Raw genomic sequence first — 20,258 nt, 5'->3', positions numbered from 1 at the left:
AGGGAGTTGGATTGGTCCGAGATCAGACCTGCAGTGCAAAAAGGATCTATACTACTTGGCCCTGGGTTATTTTGGTTTATATCTTTGAGGTATGAACTAACAATAGCCAGCCTTATTTCATATCCAGGTACATACCTAACAATACAAACTTTGTACTTCATTGATGCCACACATTAAATTGTAGGTATTTGTTGTCACTTATGAGCAACACTCTAAGCTGCCGAAATATCAACGCAAGCACATTAACCAGGCCACATATAAGTACCACAAAGAGTAAATATTTACCTTCTAAATATTTTTCTGTTGTTACTGGATGTGGTGTGGTGGGGCAGGGAGGAGGGTCACAATCATCTGAATCTTCTTTATTCTGTGCAGCTATAAGGAAGTCTTTGACAAAGTCAAAGTATCTGGCTGTCTGCCACCTCTCTTCCCTGTAGTGGCACTCAAAGTCATACATGATTGGCTCCTGCAAAGGCAAAACATGAAATTGATAACCAAAAAAAAAAAAAAGCTGTTTATTTCATTGAGTAAATAATGAAAGTTATGGGCAGCTGATTGGATAAATAAACATCCTGTTTGTTAGTCATGCTAGCCTCATGAGGTCTGAGTCTATGGTTGCTTCGGAGGGGATCTATTTCCTGTTAGTGTAAGCTGTGCCACATGGATACATCAATAACATGAGTCCCCGAAGCTGTAACATTAGCCAACATAAAGATGTTACATGTACAACACTAGATATTCTGCTGTCTGTTTAAACATTATTCAATCTCTTGCTGCTGTAAAGTACAACAATCTATGGATTCCAGCTCTAAATATTTACACTTCAAACCTATACTTAACAGCAAGAATGGACATTTTTTTTCTGATTTCCAACTGTTTTGGACAAACTCTGTAGGTCTCTGGTACAACCACAATATGAACTTACCACAGAGCCCATGTTGAGCCGCAGTTCTTGGAGCATTTGGATGAATATGCTAATATCTCTTCTGTTGGATGAAATATTTCCAAACTTATGCGCTAAATCTTGTAAACTCTCCTCCAAATAGAAGACGTTCAATTTTACCCAGCACATCCCTCCCTATAGAATAAAAAGAGCAGAAACATGGTATAAAATGAGCAACAGCAAAGTATTGTAACAATCAAGTACACATTACATTAGGCAGCCTGGAACAGACTGTATATCCACCAAAGTCTAATAATCCTAGCAGTCAGATCTTACTTTTACAGTTGCACTTGGCTGATGACACAATATTTACACTGCACAATAGCTCTAAGGTCAGCCAAAGTTTGGCATGAAGGTGGAGCTGAGGAAAAGGTACTAAAAGGTTTCTTGCTCTTTGGAGCACAACTGTGAACACAATTAGTTTGTGTTGATATAAGTAAAGGTAAGGGCATGTGCTTATTTGCAAATTCAAAGGCTTCTAAATTTCTTAGTTTCAAGGTTTTTTGAAAATCTGGTCATCAGTTTGACTGATACCACAATATCTTACCTCTTCTTTTGGAACGTAGTGTACAGGAATTTTGTAATCTTTAGGAATATTTTGTCTCTGTAAAAGGAAAAAAAAACAAACAAGACATATACATTAAATTGTGAACATCTTGCAAATAAGAAAATTCTAAAAATTTGGAATTTGAAAAACTGCAAACAGACAATAACTTAAAGTTAATATACCCAACATATGCTCATACAATGATTTGTATATCTTACAAAAAATTATGCACAGGGTTTGTACAGTATCCTACTAATTAGCCAACCTACAAGTTAGGTTTGGTTTAGGAAAAGAATCACGGCTGGGCGTCATCACGTTATGTAGTAAAAGTGATGTGGTGACATGACATTATGATATGACGGTACAGACATATGTAACATAAAGTAACTCAACGTTGACTTTTGGGTTACCACAAGACTTTCCAGAACTGGAATTGAGAAATGATCAAAGTCCTGTGTTTATTGGACCCATACACCAGCCTGACCTTATTGTTGCTCTTTATGATTACTTCCTCCTGAGTAATGATTACTGGGTTATATGCCCATATAGTGCATTACTTTTCATAGGCATAAGTGCCAGCAGAAAATGATAACAACCTGATACAGCTGCAAATTAATTTTGTAGCATGTGAACAAATAGTAATGTCATTTGTTGCCAATGCAGTACAAAGACATTGTTGTACTGAGTAAAAGGCATAGCTTGACTATCTTTACATAGTTTGCTTTACACTCTCTTTTTTTATATTTACATATTTGTTTTTTAGTCCAATAATTAGTTGTTTTTCTTACTTTTTGACCTTTGTACATATTAACTTTGTTAATAAAGCAGGTGGCACCAGAAAATAATTAGTTTAGAATATAAAATATGCTTTAAGATACAGAGTTGTTTCAGTGGCAGCAATGATTCTGACCTGTGTATAACTCATTTATAGTAGTCCAGCACAAACATGTTACCTATAATTAGACTGGAGCTTTGCTTGAAATGTTTGACTGACAGTTTTGTTCTTACCAAAATAGAGAGTCTAGAGATGTCATCTGTCACTGGGTTGACGTCAAATTTACTTGAATGTACCCCAAGCGTGATGAACAGCAGTAAATGGACACAGACGCGTATCCAAATCTGCAAGTAAAAAGAGACAAACACAAGGCGATCAGACATATCTTCTACATGAAATAAATAATGACAAGAATGACATATCATGTAATTGTTCCATCTAGAGGTCATAATAGACTGGCAACCAGTATACCAACAGGGGGCACTGGTTTCTCTGCACACAGCAATGATGCAGTAATTCACAATAAGAACAGAAAATTGCAGATTTTGCAGGGGATGCATCATGGCAACAGTGATAAGCCTTCCCAAACCACTGGCTACATTTACGGGCTGACAGTACTCCGTCAAAGTAGCCCTTTCTGTTATCTAAGTCGGCAATAAACAATAAGACACAATGTTTTTACAGCAGTGGTAAATAACAAATCATGAGCAGAGTCCTGTATACACTGGATCATTGTTTCGGTTGAAGACACACCACATTATTTCTCTTACAGAATCATGTCCCAGCAGTACTGCAAAGAGAAGGCCAGTGAATTATCTGAATTGTCTTGGAGCAACCCTCAGACCAGGTCACATATGTCTTTAATCACTATACAGAGTCTCAAGTCTTTAAAAATCTGACTGGACCTGATGGAAACAATCAGAGATAGAGATTGATAGCATGAGCAACACATGCTCAATGCTCCAACAGATTGCAGATTGGTGCTAGATTCTTGCGAGAGAGGCAACTGAATATGCTGGTTTTCAAATACATGAGTACATTATTGCCACAGGAAAAGAAATGCCATGTTTTGAGCATAGAAGCTTCTATAATGTTGAAGTCATCCAATGACAGTTTTGAATGTACCAGTTTAGAAATATTCATGGCTGGATTCCACTGGACACAGCTGTGGCGTCTCAGCTTCAACTAGGTTCTGCTCTGCCCTCCGCTTGGCGTCATATCACACCAGGAGAGATTAAGAAGCAGAGTGTTTTGCCTGCCCGATGTTGCCTGACTTACAGATTTTGTAATTTTTCCATGATTTTGGTGCTTCTGTTAGGTGTGGAGGCTGTATTTTCCATGGCAACATTGTATTGAGACACCAAATATCGATATTTTTATTATATAAATAATCAATATTTCAAATACAAATTCAATTTTCGCTAGCCTACCAGAATAATTTTATCAATTGCTTTTCCAGTCCACTAGATACATTTTGTCACAATAAAAATTACCAAATTGAGATGAACAGACTGAAACTTCATTATCTTTTTTGATAAAATAAATTTTGGCAAAGTTTTCCTTTGGGGACATAATAAGCAGTAAGAAAAATGTAACAAATTGCAATATATGTCATTGCAATTCTCAACATATAACAACATATTTAAAATTAAAAATGTTTTTGTCGGTTTTCATTGTGTCTATTGTTATTTTCTTTTTTGTTGTGTTGTAACCGACAAAGTTAATACTGTTATGTCCAGTAATAAAGGACATGGATCAAAGAGTTTTGGCTGTCTTATGTTGTTGAAAATACATTAATCCTCATAATTATTTCATATCTATATTCATATACAGATTTAAAAACACACAATGTTTATTTTGAAAGTTGACCGGATGCTGCTGTTGCACTTTCTGCCCAGCTTGACTTGCTCTGTGAAACTGCGTTGGGACAGTCATAATTAGGCTAAAAGCATCTTTTTAGCGGAGTACAGTGTAGAGATGCTTCTGGGACACATTGAAATGCATTTGATGGGATCACAAGCATTGTCTCGAGTGACCGTCATCAACTTTGGTGGCCTCGTCACAGTCAGAACATGCCGCAGCCTCAACTGACAGACGCAGGAATCTGGGGATAAGTCCCTTTTTAAAGCAGATATTTTCCCATTTAATGTCATAAAAAAAGCAAAGTGTTACTTATGACATTAACAGTGGCTTTCTGGGTAAGGAGACACCAACAGCAGTTTTCTTGGCCGATTCTGATATCAGATTTTTCTTTTTAAGTCAGACCCGATTTTCTTTCTTTCTGTCTTGTTTCAGACTATAATTGAAAGCATAAACAAACATATTTGGAACTTTTTTTTAAAGCCACTGGAGACGTGGAACTACGGTTGACCAGCTAACCAGCTGGTCACCAGTCATTGCCAATCAATCTGAAAATTGGGTGTTTCCAGATACCAACCCATCGACTGGTGCATCATTAATTCTGGGTAACAAAAAGTGCTGACTAATTTTCTGGACACATTGTAAAGTTTGTTTGGATTAAGTAGCTCTGGTCTCCTGGTTAATATGTTTCTGTTTTTATGGTCAGTGGCAATAAAATGCTGTGCATCGAAAAACCACAAGAGGAAGATGGACTGAGTAAATGAGATAATGAAGGAAAATGCATATCAGATATTTCTAATTTACATTGATTAGCAATACTTTCAGTGCATTAAATGAATGAACTTAATAGTGAAAGAAAAAAATTAAATTCAAGAGACTTTAATCTCAGCTCCTATAAAATGTGAGTCGTCCACTAGAGAACATACAGTATCTCTTTAAAGTAAACAGAGGCTCCTACAGACGACAGCAGCTGACAGTAACTGATAAACTAGCAGCACTTGCTCTGTTTTAATCAATCAAATCACCATGTTTTCAGACAATCAATGATCTGTCGTCAGCTGCTGCCATGCAGCTGACTCTCAGCCAACCTCTGGAGTGTGAGAAAGGTAGACTTAAAAATAACAGACTGTCATGTTGCAACTGTAGGCGTTGTTGTGACATGCAGGTAACTGATCCAAAACTATCAAATCTCATCAGACATGTTTACATTGAGTGAAGCTGTGAAGCAAATGTTTCTAAACGCTGGACTTCATTTCAGAAACAGAAGTTGTCCTTATCTGGGTGTCATGATCTGCATGGGCATTGTCTAGTAATATATTTGGATACTGGCTACATTGTGTTCCACCACCAACCTTGCTCAGGGACAGAAAATGACACAAATGAAAGAGACATCTTAGTAAATGCAGTAAATCAATTTGAAAAAAGAAACATGACACTTAAAAAAAATTATGTTCCATTCTTTTTTGGATGGATGGCAACATTTCATTCCCAACAGCATCGGTGGAATGCTTAAATTAGTGGAACGAGACAAAAACCGACTGGAAAGCGAGTCCTTCTTGCACAGCTTTCCAGAAGCCCTGATTCAGTGCCACAATAATAATAACTAATGCTATGGATTGCTTATTGCTGCATTCACAAGTGGACTCAGACATATTATACCAAATATATGACTATGGTCAAAGTACTTGAGCCCCCCAACAATGTGCCTTCACATGTGCATTTTGTTCAGTCAATTGTGCCTGCCAACAGCAGGAGGAAAGGTCAGAGTCTGATGATGAAGCATTACTGACATTTGTATTATTAATTCTGTTATTTATTTATTCTTATTGACCACATGCCAGCATTTGAGTGCCCTAAATGTTACAGTAAGAACTATGGCCATTCAACCATTCTTGAATGTTTACAAAAGAAAATAAATAATAATAATAACAACAACAACAACGCTGGGATTGTGCCCCTAAAAGTGGGGTAATATAAGCCAAAATATGGTCTTTGCTAAACCATAACCAAGTGGTTATTGTGCCTAAACACGTTAACCAGAGTGTTGGTGAAAAATTAATTAAATTAAATTTTCTAAAATCAGCTTTGTTTGCTCTTCAAATGCTTCGTGAGGAACAAAAAGCATGCAACATGTTTATCAAGCATAGAGGATACACAAAATGTCTTTGTAGTAAGAAACACAACTTTCGGATGCCTGCAGGAAATGGGGCACTATCTGCTGTTGTAGAAAGTTCTTATCCATTGCTGCCTTTGATTTGTCTCTCTCTTCAGGTATTTTGTCGCCTAATGGAGCTGCACTGGCTTATGGTACATTAACAGCTCATGTAGCTGACCTCCTACCTCTGCTCGGAGCCAATCTGCCTCTATTATGCAATAGGCCTGCAAGTCTCCTCTTAAAAGAGATTAGGGCCAGCCGGAGCCTAACCCAAAAACAATTCAGCAACCTCGAAAGTGAACCTCCCCTTTGGTGAATAAAGCTTTAAAGTGTTTCACAAATGGGACTCAGTGATGGGGATAAAACAATCATAGTGAGCTGAGCCATGTCTATTCCTCAGGCACTTTAAGCAGTGCAACAGGATTTTGTTATGTAGTTTATTTAACAAGAGTCTGATGACCATGTTCTCTTCTGTGGCAGCTTGTTGCTTATCATTCACAGTTCCATTCATACTTTGGTTGACTACACTTTCCCTGCCAGTTTGGCCATTTAGATCTGCCATTTTCAAAATCACCCACGTTCCTCCTGTTACTATATATTTGTCAAACGTAGCCACAGCAGGAAGAGAATGGAACAATTTAATCCATCAATAGCAGGAGAGGCCGGAGGAAAGGCGGCATGTAAAGCGCAGATGGGATGAAATTCAATTCGGCCAAGCTTCTAACTGCACACCAAAACTAATCGTCTCTCAGTAGCAGTCAGGGACAAAAAGCGAGTGATGCTTTAGCAGAGCTAGAAAAAAACAAATGTGCCGGACATTTTGTAATTCATCAGTTATGCCTCAACCTCTGCATGTCATGAACCACATTTGTACAGGATGCAGCAGATAAAATCACAGACGGCCCAGATACAACTAGAGAACATAAGGTCAGGGATTTTGCAAGTACAGCAGTCATGTTACAAGTTGTTCAGCAGAGCAAAACTTAACCCTGAGACCTTAACTGATTCCACTACTTTAGTTCTCTATTTTAAAAGAATTAAAGGAAAGGATCTGTGTTCTCTCCAAAACAATGTTTGTTAAAGAGACAGCTCAAATCCAATTAAAATACATATCCTTCTTCTTATCTGTGGTGCTATTTATAAATCTAGATAGTTTTGTACTGTTGGCCGCAGAGATGTCCACCTTCTCTCCAATCTAATGGAACTAGATGGCACTCGGCTTGTGGTGCTCACAGCGCCAAAAATTACATTTGAAAAAGTTAACTGCAATTTCTATTTCTAGAAATCATGCCCAGAGTACTCAAGATAATAATAATCCACAGACCTTGTGTGAGCAGTTTCATGTAAGAATCACTATGCAGAGGAAAGTGTGCATCTAGTCATGGACAAGATAAACATTCAGACTTGTGAACTGTTTGTACATTTTCCTCCAATAAGTAACAAGTCAAAATCTGTACATATCCCATTTAATGATGAGCCAGTAATTCATGCATAATAAACGTATTTTTGAATGCTTCGGTCGAGTGATGAATGTGCTGATGGGAGTAAAGCAGGAAGCAGTCCTGAGTGGTCCAGTCAGTACGTTTGAGCTGTGAATGGATCAAGAAACACAGGACTTTCCCACGGAGACAGGTGTGTGGAACTGTGTGAACTTTGAGTCATTTTAAGGTGATCTGTCACAATGCATTTATTTTCCTAAACCTAACCACAGTAACTTTACTTGCCTAAAACAAACCTCAGTTTTTGGCTACTGATTTGTAGGATATCATTGAAGTTTTGTATGTGCATTTTTTGTGTGATTTCCTGCTAACGCTTGTATAGGACATACTGAAACATTAATATCATCCTCCTCGGCTGAGCTGTAAGCTAGCTCTTTGGTGCTACCTGAGCTAGCAGTAGATACATGCTTTTCTTCTGCACTTCAGTTGGCATGTATAGAAAGAAAGTAGTTCCTACATAAAACTGCTCTCAACAAGGTTTGAACATTTTCTTGAGTAAGCGGGTCATGATTTCTGGAAAGAGACATTGCTGCTGAGTTTTTCAAATGCATTTTTGGTGCTTTTGAGCATCACAAGCCAAGTGCCATCAAGTTTAGTTATATTAAAGAGAAGATAGACAACTCCACAACTGATATCTCCAACATTCTGCAACTCAAACCAAAACAATCTAGACTGATCAATGGGTAAGAGACTACAGGTAAGATAATATGCATTTTTGATTTTGGGGGGAAGTGTACCTTTAACTTCCAGATCTGACCAGTCACAAACAATCTCAGCTCACAGTTACTGAGTAAAGTCAATCTCCTGAAACTACTCTTGATATGATAATAGTGGTGCATTTGAACAGTCTGAATGGGGAAAAAACGTGTTGACTTGTCTTTGTGTAGCCGGAGCTGACATATGGTAACCTGGCAGCCTCTTTAATGTGTCTGAAGGAACTGTGCTACATCAAAATGAGTTATAGAGATCTTGTTACAGATGCATAAATCCTTACAAGGAGAATCAATACATGTGTTTTCCTCATGTGATCTGGCACTCAAACACATATCTGCTAGCTCCAAATTTTGTCAACAGGTCCTTGTTTTAGTCTTTCGGGCAAGGTTTACATTTTAGAAAAGGACTAAAATTCTGCCTTAAGTTTCAGCGAAGCGCCAGAGCTGACTGTTCAGATTTATTTCACAACTTCTTCACACTTTCACTGTATCTGGTTTCAAAGGGTGAGGGTGTCACTCAGTACCGTCTCTGGCACTAACCTATTTCACCCCTGTAAAGTTTGTTTGAAAGATGGTTCAGCAGGCGGTGGCTTCTAATGCCTTCATGTCAAACAAACATTAAACAAATTAAATTTCTGGGCAAGGGAATGCTATCAAAACTAAACCAGTGAAAAAGATAAATAAAAAATAACCCTGCCAATTCAGTTTGGACAGAATCCAGTGCAGGAAAGCTCCTGTCATCTTGAAACACTGCCAAAAACCAATGACAAATAGCTGTCACTCAGAAAGCCCGATGTATGTATTGAGCAATGCCACTCCCAAACTAGATTCACTTACAGCGTGTGCATACTCTGACATTTAAGATGGTTTTCCTACATGACCAGATATTCGTTGTTTTTTTTCCAGTTGTAAGAATTTTTTTTAGCAAAACCATGTGCAAACATAAACAGAAAACCACCCATGTTTTCTTTAACATGTCCTGAGCGCATGTAGAGTGAAGGCAGTAAGGGAGGGGGGATGTTCTGCACAATGTGCTCTCAACATGCTGAGAACAGAGCAGCTATGAGCAACAAGGAGAGCTCACAGTTGCCACTCACTAATAATTCTTTGAATGGTCACCCCTGTGGATTTTTTATTTTTTTTTTTGTGAGAGCAAGTAGGGCAAAGTAAACACAACAGTAATCACAGCAGGACGTGATGCATGAGTGATGACAGGGATATCAGCCGACAATCCTGGGGTCTTTATGAGACAGATTCACAGCCCATGAAACACGCCTGCTGAAAGCTACTTATGTTAGATGAACCCTTTGTTCTGATGGCAAGACGGAGGTTAAATTTCAGTGGAGCATGTAGTGCTGAAAATAGATTAAGTTTTTTATGAACAGTCCCTTTGTGGGTGCATAACTGCATGCTCCTCTGCCATGTTTAACTATTAAAGCATGGCAGATAATCTCATTATATGAACTACATCAGTCAAATTTTATTTTATAATTGATTAAAGATTAAAGCTAAAGAAACATCTGATGGCAGGATTCCCAGATTTGGATTGCCAACAGACTATGATTGATTGTTTCTTGCCTTCGAGGCTGATCTGTTTTGCAGGTTTTATGCAGATCACTTAAATTCTTTCCTCTGTTTAAAATGCCACTGCCAGACTCATCACTAATTAAAACAAAATAGTACATAAAACCCAATTTTCAGCTTTACTACACTTACTACTTATGTGTTTTCGAAACTGTTTCAAGTTTCAATTAAAATAAAGCAGTTCTTCAACCCATGCCACAACCTCTGTGGCGTAAAAATAAAACAAATGCAGAACTGTCAAAAACTGCAGTTCCTCTCATGTTCACGAGAGGCTGGCTCCAAAACAGAGTCAATGTGCAATTTTAAAATGCCCAACTTCACAGCAGAAATAAAAAAGTTTACAGTCTGGTAAAAAAAAAAAAAACAATCATTGTGTAAAACTGTATACTGCTGTATCAGATGTTAAAAGATGAACTGAGAGGTAAAAAATTATAACCTGTTTCCTTAATTTGATTTACAATTTGTTTTACAGTATTAACACAAATTGTTTTTCTATCGTCTCTCTTATTATTTCAAAGGAGATAGACAGGAAACAGGGTGTTCAAGACTTCTGCTGACTGAGTGCTTTCTTGCATACCTTTGGTTATTGTAGTATTGATCTGTCTAGACTACTCCTGTTGGACTTTGTAAGACTTTCTTCAATTATGTAAAAGTCCATGTTCTTGTGCTCCTGCATGCTGTACCTTCATTGATTGGTTCTGGAGTTTGCTGCTGTTTAATTACTCTTGATGCGCCTGATGATGCTTATTGCAGGTTAAAGGTACAATCAGACTGAGAGAGAAGCAAATTCTACAAGCCATGGGACTGCACACAAAGTCAATACAAAGACACATGATTGTGGAGTATACTCGGGGCAGTGAGAACAAACAAAATGTGCACCAGCCAAAGAAACTCCTACAACGGGAGCAAAACATCTGCATTCATCCCAAAATTAAATCTGTAACAAACATGCACACATACTTTTTGCATTATGTTAATACTTTCAGTGATGTTTACTGACAATTAAATGACAAAATGAATATTTTTGAGGTACATCAACTTTCAAGTGTGAAAATTTAAATAGCCCATATTTTTTATAATTATGTCCTAAAAATTTCATAATTCACTGATCGCTGAATCCAGAGTTTTTTTATTTTGCAACTGCAATTCAGGTGAACAAGCCTAAAAGCAACCGGTTAGGAGGGCAGGTTTAAAGAAAACAATAGTGTGCTTGCTCTATGGGCCTTTGGATGCTGAAGATCCAAGCTGCAACCTCCAGGGCTAAAAAATAAAGCGTAAAAAAAAATAAATAAATAAAAAATAAATGTGGAATTGCCAAAAATTGCAGTTCATGGAATGGTGAGTCAATTCCCACAGACCCTGATGTTAAAATGCTCAACTTTACAGATGAAATAAACCTGTTTAAAGCCTGGTACAAAAATGTTTTGGTCTCTAATTTTAATATTTATGACAACTGTACAGGTAGTGAATTTTCATATAACTCACCTGTTTACATTTTACCAAGGCCCAAAGTTATTCATTTTTAAGAGCGAGACTGCTTAAGTGAGGCATCGCTGAGAGTCAGATTCACCCTTCACTCCTCCATAGCTCCACAGTCTCGCTCAAATATAGTAAACTAAACCTTCATCAAGGAAAGCAAACCAACATCATGCACCCTAACAGCTTCGATACAAACTGCAATGGAAATTTGACATGCAAGAGGCTACTTACTAGGCATGCAGTTGCTGTTATGTCCATTGTATGCAACCTTGTAGCTGTCAGCCATTAGGTTTGCTTATCATGAATCCATTCATTAGTAGTTTGTGCAAAATATTCAAATAAACTCAATTAAGTGCAGCTTATAATGGATAGCTTCAACAGCTCTTTAGGGTGGTGTCTTAGTTAATACTTTATGTAGAAAGCAATATTTATAGGGAAATATTTAGTGCCACCATGCATGGGATAAAAAAGAGCTCTGTTTTCAACATATGTATTACTGTATTCAAATTATTTTCCACCATTTTGCTAAGACTAAACCTGGTCATGACAGAGTTCTGGGTCTGTCCAATTATTAGTTACCACGGTATTACAGTATACTAGGATATTTAGAAATGTGAAGATATGTTTTTCAATACCATCATAAATACAGGTGCACCTCTTTCAATTAAACTCATTGTATTTAGTACACAGCACGCACCACCAGAGCTCAGACTCTGGTCTCCACTAGTGGAACAGGCAGCTGAGCTAAAAGACACTGCGACAGCTAGTGATGGAGGGAGAAGTTACAGGACTGTAAACAGCCAGCAGCAGAGAGAGACCATGTGGAATAATGGCATGTGACTTTAAATCTAACTTGATAAATTAAGGACTTATTTCGACCAAACTGGAGTTACTGATTGTTGGAATAGTGGACTTGCTAACTAGATTACTAGCAAGAGTAACCAGGGTGGTTTGGGTTGGTAGGTAATTTACTTTCATGTATTGTATCTTCCTTAGTTCTTGCAGTGTATTAAAATATCAGTGCTGATTTTCTCACACATAAAATGTAGCTTGTAAAGTTAAGACTTTTATTGCTGTAATAAATGCATTTCTTATGGTGAAACCATGTCCACACCATGCTTACAACATTATTGTAACATTCTGTCATGCAAAACCAAGATTCAAAATGCAACAATTCCTATCTTATCATAAGCAATCTTGTTTCAACAAGGAAACAGACAGAAAACATGTCAGTGAAATGATACCCTTGTAAAAACAAACACATCTTGCTTCTACAAGTTTCAAAAAATGCTCATGGACTCCAAACACAAAGCTTGGGCCAAACACATCAATAAACAACAAGGCTTCAGTGAGAAAAGCAACATGACTTCAACTCACTCATTTAAATGTTTCACTGACACTTTCTGAGTGACCTTAAGAGGCTGAAGTCACAGCTGCACTGATAGGCAATGCAAATATTTTCCAAGCTGAAATGGTCCCCATTTCTATCTGGAACAATGGGGAAAAATCACTTTTATTTGTACAGCAGCAGGCCCAGCTGGTATCAAACCTAAAGAGTTGGAAAGGGAGGTACAACCTTCCAAACTGAAGCCCTCTTGTCCATCATTGTGAGGTGCATTACAGCTCTTGAGGCTAACTCACCCTCATCATATTGGCGCAGAGGATGATTACCCCTCTCTCATTTTCCACCACCGCTTTGAACCTTTCCAGACTGCCAGCCTTGTGCCCCTCTTAACCACATAATCTCATAAAAGCCGAACACAGGGCCTTGCATGACATAAGTCGACCATAACAACATGCAGCCTGTTTTGCCGGAGAGATGGATATCTTATCCTAATCTTATGCTTAGATCACTGCTTTGAATTTTGCAGTGCAATATTACAATGTTTCATAACGAGGATTACAGCAGGGCAGATGACAAAGGCTGTGTAAAGATAATATCAAGCCGCTGTTTTTGTCCAGATGTTCTAGAGCTGATCTCTGCTAAGGTTAACAAGGGTTTTAATGTAATGCTTCATTCTAGGGTTTGTTTAAGCCCCTTTAATGTGTTTTTTTTTTTTTTGGGTTGTCCGAAACAAAATGATCAAAACATGACTTTACATTGAATATTGGGAGATAAAACTGAAGTATTAAACAATCTATGTTCATGACAGTGTTTATATCCTTTGGGACTTTGGACACAGTGGCAACATTTATTTTTGCTTCGTGCTGTTTAAAATTTTCAACCAGCATGGTTATTTTAATTCTGCTACGTGTTACTGACTTGCACTGTTTTTGTTTTTTGGAGGAAACCTAATTTGTTTTTATGTGTGGAAGTGCATAATAAAGATGACAAATAAAGAAAATCTGGAAGAAAAAAATCATGTTTCTCTTCTACAACACACTGTAAAGAACTGTCACATTCACGTGTCAATATTTAACATCTTGATGGGTAAAGCTACACAGGAAAAAAAGCCCAATATTCAGAAAGCAGTTTTTGCCTCATAAAATCCATAAAGATAAGACTATACAGACAGCTTCAGAAGTATTTCTTATCCAAATGTCATTTCGGACTTGTAGAACTGGCAAGGACTCAGACATTACCAAGAGCATGACCGAAGTCATCATCAGATCCATTACCTTGATTGCATATTAAAATGGCTTGTTGCATTTATTTTGAGACCATCAAATGGTACAAAAAAAAAGACTAAAATAGGAAAGCCTCGACACAACACTTGCAATCTTGCTCTTGCAAATGACTCACTGCAAGCTCTACAAAAAAGTCTTAGTGGGACCAAATTACAGTAATCACCTTACCTTAAATTTAAAACTTGACAAATGTGTTTTCAGACAAAGGATGCTAAAATAACAAAGCCCTGACACAAAAACTGGACATACTCTAGTTTTCATTGCGACAAGAGCTCACTTACTTCACGTGTAAATCAAATTACAGTCTGACAATGTTCAGTCTGCTGTCTTCTGGCACTAACCAAATGCACTTCAAGGTAATAGAGAGGAGCCAGACATATAATATGCTTGTGCAGAGTCTTCAGAGGCATTTGTCGGGGGTGGTTCTTAGTAGTAAAGACTGCTGCGTACCATGGTAATATCTCTTGATAAACATGGTGATTATTGTTTTTCTAAGATTTCAAGCTGATCAGTGAAAGCCTCTGATGCAGATGAAAGGACGTGTCTGTCAACATTAGCAGCAATGCGTGGCGTGAGAAAACAGCCACTTGGCTGGTTTAAGGGTTTGGGGAACATTTCCTACAGCTCAGCCACTAGCTAGTAGGCATACAATAAACAATTTCACAATAATGAACTCTGGGTTCTAAGTACTGAACCCATACCGTTGCTCACGTTTTCCCCAAATAAAAAAACCTGAATAAGAACTTCTGCACTGCATGGAACTAATGGGGAGGAATTATTATGTACTGAGTCAACAGCTAGCCTTGAATAAATGAATGACTGTAACTTATAAAAGAAACAATGAACTTCATAATGACATTGATAATTTGAATCGAGCCAATACCATACCCAGTTAATAAGGTATAGCAGCTACCTCACTGATTGGGATTAATCGGATAATATTTTGCAACATGGAACTGTCATTGAGGTGTTATAATTTGAGTGAATGACCTGTCATGACAGAATAAATCCAAATTAGAGCATAAGTGAAAGTGAATCGTTTGATGATTTTAATGACGAACCTGTAATTGACGTGGATTGGGTTTTAGTCAGCCACTAAATACAGTCAGTATTTGGCCGAAACTGATCCAGTAGATTAGATTGGTGCATTGTGATTTGCAAAAGGGCCAAATTCTTAGAAAAATTTTCTTCATGTGTGTTTTCCCTCTCTTAATTCTGAGGTTTTAGTCAGTAAGTGAATGTGGTGCAAGTGAACTTTTCATGAATTCTCTTTTTCCTCTGCAGCAGTTTGTGTTAGTTAAGGTCACAATGTGGATAACTGATCAGACGATCAAATCAGATTGATGGATGAGAGAAGAAGTTGCTGAAAAGGAGAGTGAATGAAAACTTTTTGCCCTTGCACGATCAACGGTAAAGTTTTACTGCACCTGGCATTCTGCTGCTCTGTCGTGTGGTGCCAAAAACAATATATATATATATATATATATATATATATATATATATATATATATATATATATATATATATATATATATATTCCAATAGTGCTCCAAATGAAAATCAATATGAATGCATGGGAATAGCTGGAGCTGCTTAAAGAAAAAGTTCTGCACCTAGGTTCTGCCTTTAGAGCATCCCTAATCTCTTGTGCCGCCACTCCAACTACTTCTGGATGAAAAACTGTGAAATTTTCAGAAAGGCGCTGCTGATCTCACTATCACTGCTTTACTGTCTATCCTAAACTGTATATTTACAGTCAGAAACAATCACAAAAAAGACAAAAAAGCTCATTTGTGGGGGCAGATCAGCAGGACCCTGAATGTTGTTGCTAACTGATGTGCTTTTATCACCATAGCTTGTTGTTAACTCTGTAAGCAGCCCTCTCTGTCAAAGGTACATTATTGCTTGTTACTTTACTAACATTAATGTGAAGACACTGTATTGCTGTCATGAAAATTAAACCCTTTTGCAATGCTTCATTAAAAAAGCACTCAGTACTGGGATGAAGCGCTCATCAATGCTCTTCCAAAACTTTTCTGCCAGAGAAAAAGAACAGCATGGACAGTTATGAAAAAAAAAAAAATCACTGACACCAAAAAATGGCCTCCAGTGTTGTCTTGGCTTGAGGTGAACTGAACTGCCATAGCCTGATTAGGAGTGAATTTGGGCTTTTGAGGAGAGGCAAAAGCACACCACACTAAAGGAAAGAGATGCACTAGATTAATAACACAAGACAAACTGGGAGCATCATTGCGAAATAAAATGTGTTACAACAGTTGTTTTATCTTGATTATCCTATTTTCATCAACCAACTCTATTCTGACCTCTAAGTAAGGCTACACAGTTCTGGAGAATTTTTCTCCCAACAGCTGAACATGCAGTCCGAGGTAGAGACCATTTGGGCTGAGATCAATTAAGCCACATAATAATGGCTCTGGTGCTTCTGGTAATGAGCAAGTCACATGTAGCAATGGCTAGTTGTGAGCAAAGAGCTTCAAACAGTTTTGAAATGGCTGATTTAATACATCATAAAACAATTAATTTGTTTTTTTTCATGGTTCAGCACATGTTGCACAGAAAAACAGGAAACAAGTGAAGCTTCTCAAATGTCTAATGGGACCAGATGTCACCATGTCTTTGGTGGAAGACAGAACACCCGTTGTGTTAAAAAATGGGTTTCAAAGATTTGTGTTTACTAAATTCCTAACCAAAAAAAACATCAAAGTTTCAGTGAGCTTGAGCCGGTTAGACACACACAAATTAAAAGGTAGCCAAGTACACACGCGATTCCTATTTCAAACTTGAAACCAGTAAGTGTGTCCATTGATCTTGTGAGGTCTTGTTATTCCACATTTCTGGACAAGAATTTTCATTTTGTATTTGCTGTTTAAGATGGCACGGTAGCTAAGTTAGATTTCTGTCTGTGAGACTTGTCCCGAGATTGAAGTTTAATAGCCATCGTTAGGTCAGTTTACTTGTTTTCCAATGTGAAGTTTGCTGTATCTCTGTAGTCTGAAACCTTTAAGTAAATCCAGGCACAATTTACCCAAAGAAATTGATGCCTCTTTCAACGACATGTTGACTTAAACTGTTGGTGCTTTAATTGCTTTAGTCTGGTGTCAAGCCGGAAATGAGATCTCACCACTGAGAGCAAATTTGAAAGGTGGGAGGATGAAGACAAAATGCATTTAATGACTGTATGCTCTCTGTTGTTTCCTTTGGAATGGAGAGGTGATATTTTATGATCCCCTTACAGTCCCTTTATAGCCACATCACTTATTATGTCAACAAATGACTGGGAAGACAAATTTGGTTAACATGCACTAACTGCAAGAGGGGAATTTGGCTTGGACAACATGGAAGAAAGTTGAGTTGTGTAATTGCTTTTTTTTAAAAATCAGATTCCGTTGCAGATGTCCTGCCAACTTTTTACCTTCACAACTTCCTACCCGCAGCTCAGCTATACTTCTATGTGCCTTGTTTTACTCCTGAATAATTCCATTGCAAAGCAGGTACTGAACTGTAAAAACACTGAAGTTTTGATCTTGTGATTAATCCCAAGATAAGTATGACTATAGTCAGTAATGGCTGATTTTTATCTGCTATGTGCTATTTTAGAGGTTTTACTGGTAATGAATGTAACCTTGATTGAGATAGGGGTAAAGGAAGAGGACAAGGAATGTGCCACCTACTTAAAAAATTTAGAAAAAAAACCCCAACATATTTTGAGGGCCGTAACTGTAACATGCAGTTGCAAGCTACTTTTGTGAACAGACAAAATAGTGTTTGTAGCAAAGTAATAGGCTGAAAACATTTAAGTAGCAAGAGCTGTCACTAAATTCTTCCTCAAATACACTAGAATACGCGCAACTTTAAGTCTTAAAAACATTTAAACGAGTTATATCAAAATACATCTCAGGTACAGTTATCCAAAAATGGGTAAATTAGAAAGAGAGAAAAAAACTGTTTTTGTACCAGGCTGTAAACATGTTTTTTTCTGCTGTAAAGTTGGGCATTTTAACATGGAGTCTATGGAGATCTACTCACATTTGGACTCAGCCTCAAGTGGTCATTAGAGGAACTGCAGTTTTGGCACTTTTATGTTTGCTTCATTTTATTTTGTTGCCCCGGAGGGTACTGCTTGGATGATATTTAGCATTTGGGAGAGGGTACTTACTTTGTTAATCAAAAGGGGTTTTACACGTATTGAGAAAAACTCATTAGATAACTGTTTGCAGTGATAGTTAGCAGATTAAAAGATTAAAATATAGTCTTTTACTGTAAAAAATCAAAATCAAAGAGAAGCATACGATTGCTACCTTTAAGAAAATAACATCCACAAAACCAGTCATGCTAAAATAATCAAAAATAGCATGTAATAAGGAACATTTTACATTGACTGCACAACATGTCAAGCTCAGAGCAATGTGGTTATGACAAAAGCCACGTGCATCCATGTGAACAACAGCAGAGATGACTAACACCGTTTTTAACTTCTGTATCACTTGCCATTCCTGGACTCTCTTCCTAGCTCTAGGAAAAAGTAATCATGTGGAAACTGCAATTTCTGACCAAACAGATGATTTAAATGAACAGTAGAAAAATCAAACTCATCTTAAGGGCCTTCGGCTGTGACTGCTCTGAGTCAGATGCACACTGAAATAGCTCACTGCTCAATATGACTTCACGCTCTTATAAATATCGAGGGGTCCCACGTGCAAAAGGGACCTTCCGTTAATTATGTGAGTTTAAGGCTACACGCCAGTCACACCGACCTGAGTTGTTTCAAAGAGCCAGAACACACATGTAACACAACCACAACACCATGAATGTGCCAACTAAATTTGATGCTTCTTAGAGGAAAGGATAGTTATCTGCCAGTCATGGGAGAATTTGCTTCAGATGTCCTCGACACAGGCAATATGTCCTCACTTACTCTGGTTACACACACAAGGGAAACCGAAACAACTTATACTGCCTCAAAACACCACATAAACACAGCAAATCCTATTTTAAGTAAATGGATCCGAGCCTCTTGGGCAATATTACAATCAGATTTGTCAGGTCTCGGCTTGTAGTGCAACATTACATCCAGATGTTACCTACTGTGCCCTTGTACTGCCAAAATGACTCACAGTAGGAGAGTTTAAATTTTCGCTCCTCCAGTATTTTTGGTAATAGTTCAAAAAAAAGGGGGTTTATGTGAACCACTCTCTCTTAATACCCTGAAAGATGCTGTTACTCTGCGAAATCTCTAAAAGCCCTAATTGTCAGTGTTCAGGAACCAACAAAAACAGACTTGTTTGACTTTGTTGGCTGCGGTAAAAGGTTTATCGAGGGAATTTCTAGGAATTTTCCCGCTCAACAACAGAGCATGAACACTTTAACTAAGTGTAAAATTGTCCAAAATGTGATTTGATTTTTGAAAACGTTCTAAGAGGTGAAAGAAGTAAAGTGGTTTATTTTTAAAGAAGCACTGCTGATGTAAAGCTGGTTCATATCATGTTCGTCTTGGCTAAAGCAGAAACCACAAAAAGCAATATTTTTATTCTCTGTTTTGTGCTACTTGAGAATACTGCAGAGGAGAATATTTAAATGAACACTTGATGCATCCAGTGAAGCGGCTGCCAGGTTTCTACTCTCTTAGTGAGTCAATCATATTCCCTTTGAGAGAAGCGCATGCATTTATTAAAAGAAACTGGAAAGAAATTTAACAGTTATAGAATAAGCAAGTGCAATATCTTGAATCAGGAAAGTAATCATTATTATTATGCTTTTAACAAATCCATTTATAGTTTAATCATGTCAGAAAATAGTGAAAAATGGCCACTACAATTTCATTAGGGACCAGCACGCTAATATCAAAGACTAAATGACAATGACAAAAAAACAGAGAAAGCCAACAAATGGTAGACGTCTTTTTTAAAAATGTTTAATATTAGTCGCACCTTTAACCCTTTGAAACCCAAGCAAAAATGAAATTGCATTTTACCCAAGTTTTTTTTTTTTTTTTTTAATTTTCTAAACTCACGTTCAAGTCATTTTTGTCACCCTTTACCAATTTCTAGCAATCTG

General features: G+C 37.5%; 1 protein-coding gene across 2 annotated transcripts in view; it reads right to left on the bottom strand.

Annotated features, from left to right (window-relative positions):
* kitlga (kit ligand a) overlaps positions 1–20,258 on the bottom strand; it is a 41,103-nt gene that overhangs the window by 13,233 nt on the left and 7,612 nt on the right. For both annotated transcript variants that reach the window (XM_042496332.2, XM_042496333.2), the window contains exons 2-5: positions 2,499–2,609; positions 1,491–1,547; positions 926–1,078; positions 286–466 (exon numbers count right to left, since the gene is read on the bottom strand). In XM_042496332.2, the coding sequence (XP_042352266.1) occupies positions 286–466; positions 926–1,078; positions 1,491–1,547; positions 2,499–2,609 (502 nt within the window). The remainder of the gene's footprint in view (positions 1–285; positions 467–925; positions 1,079–1,490; positions 1,548–2,498; positions 2,610–20,258) is intronic.

This window comes from Plectropomus leopardus, chromosome 7 (genome assembly GCF_026936395.1).
Source record: "Plectropomus leopardus strain MGB_pleo_1.0 chromosome 7, ASM2693639v1, whole genome shotgun sequence".
Classification (NCBI taxonomy): domain Eukaryota; kingdom Metazoa; phylum Chordata; class Actinopteri; order Perciformes; family Serranidae; genus Plectropomus; species Plectropomus leopardus.
Note: the sequence above shows the minus strand (reverse complement) of the source record. Positions and strands in the feature narration are given on the sequence as shown.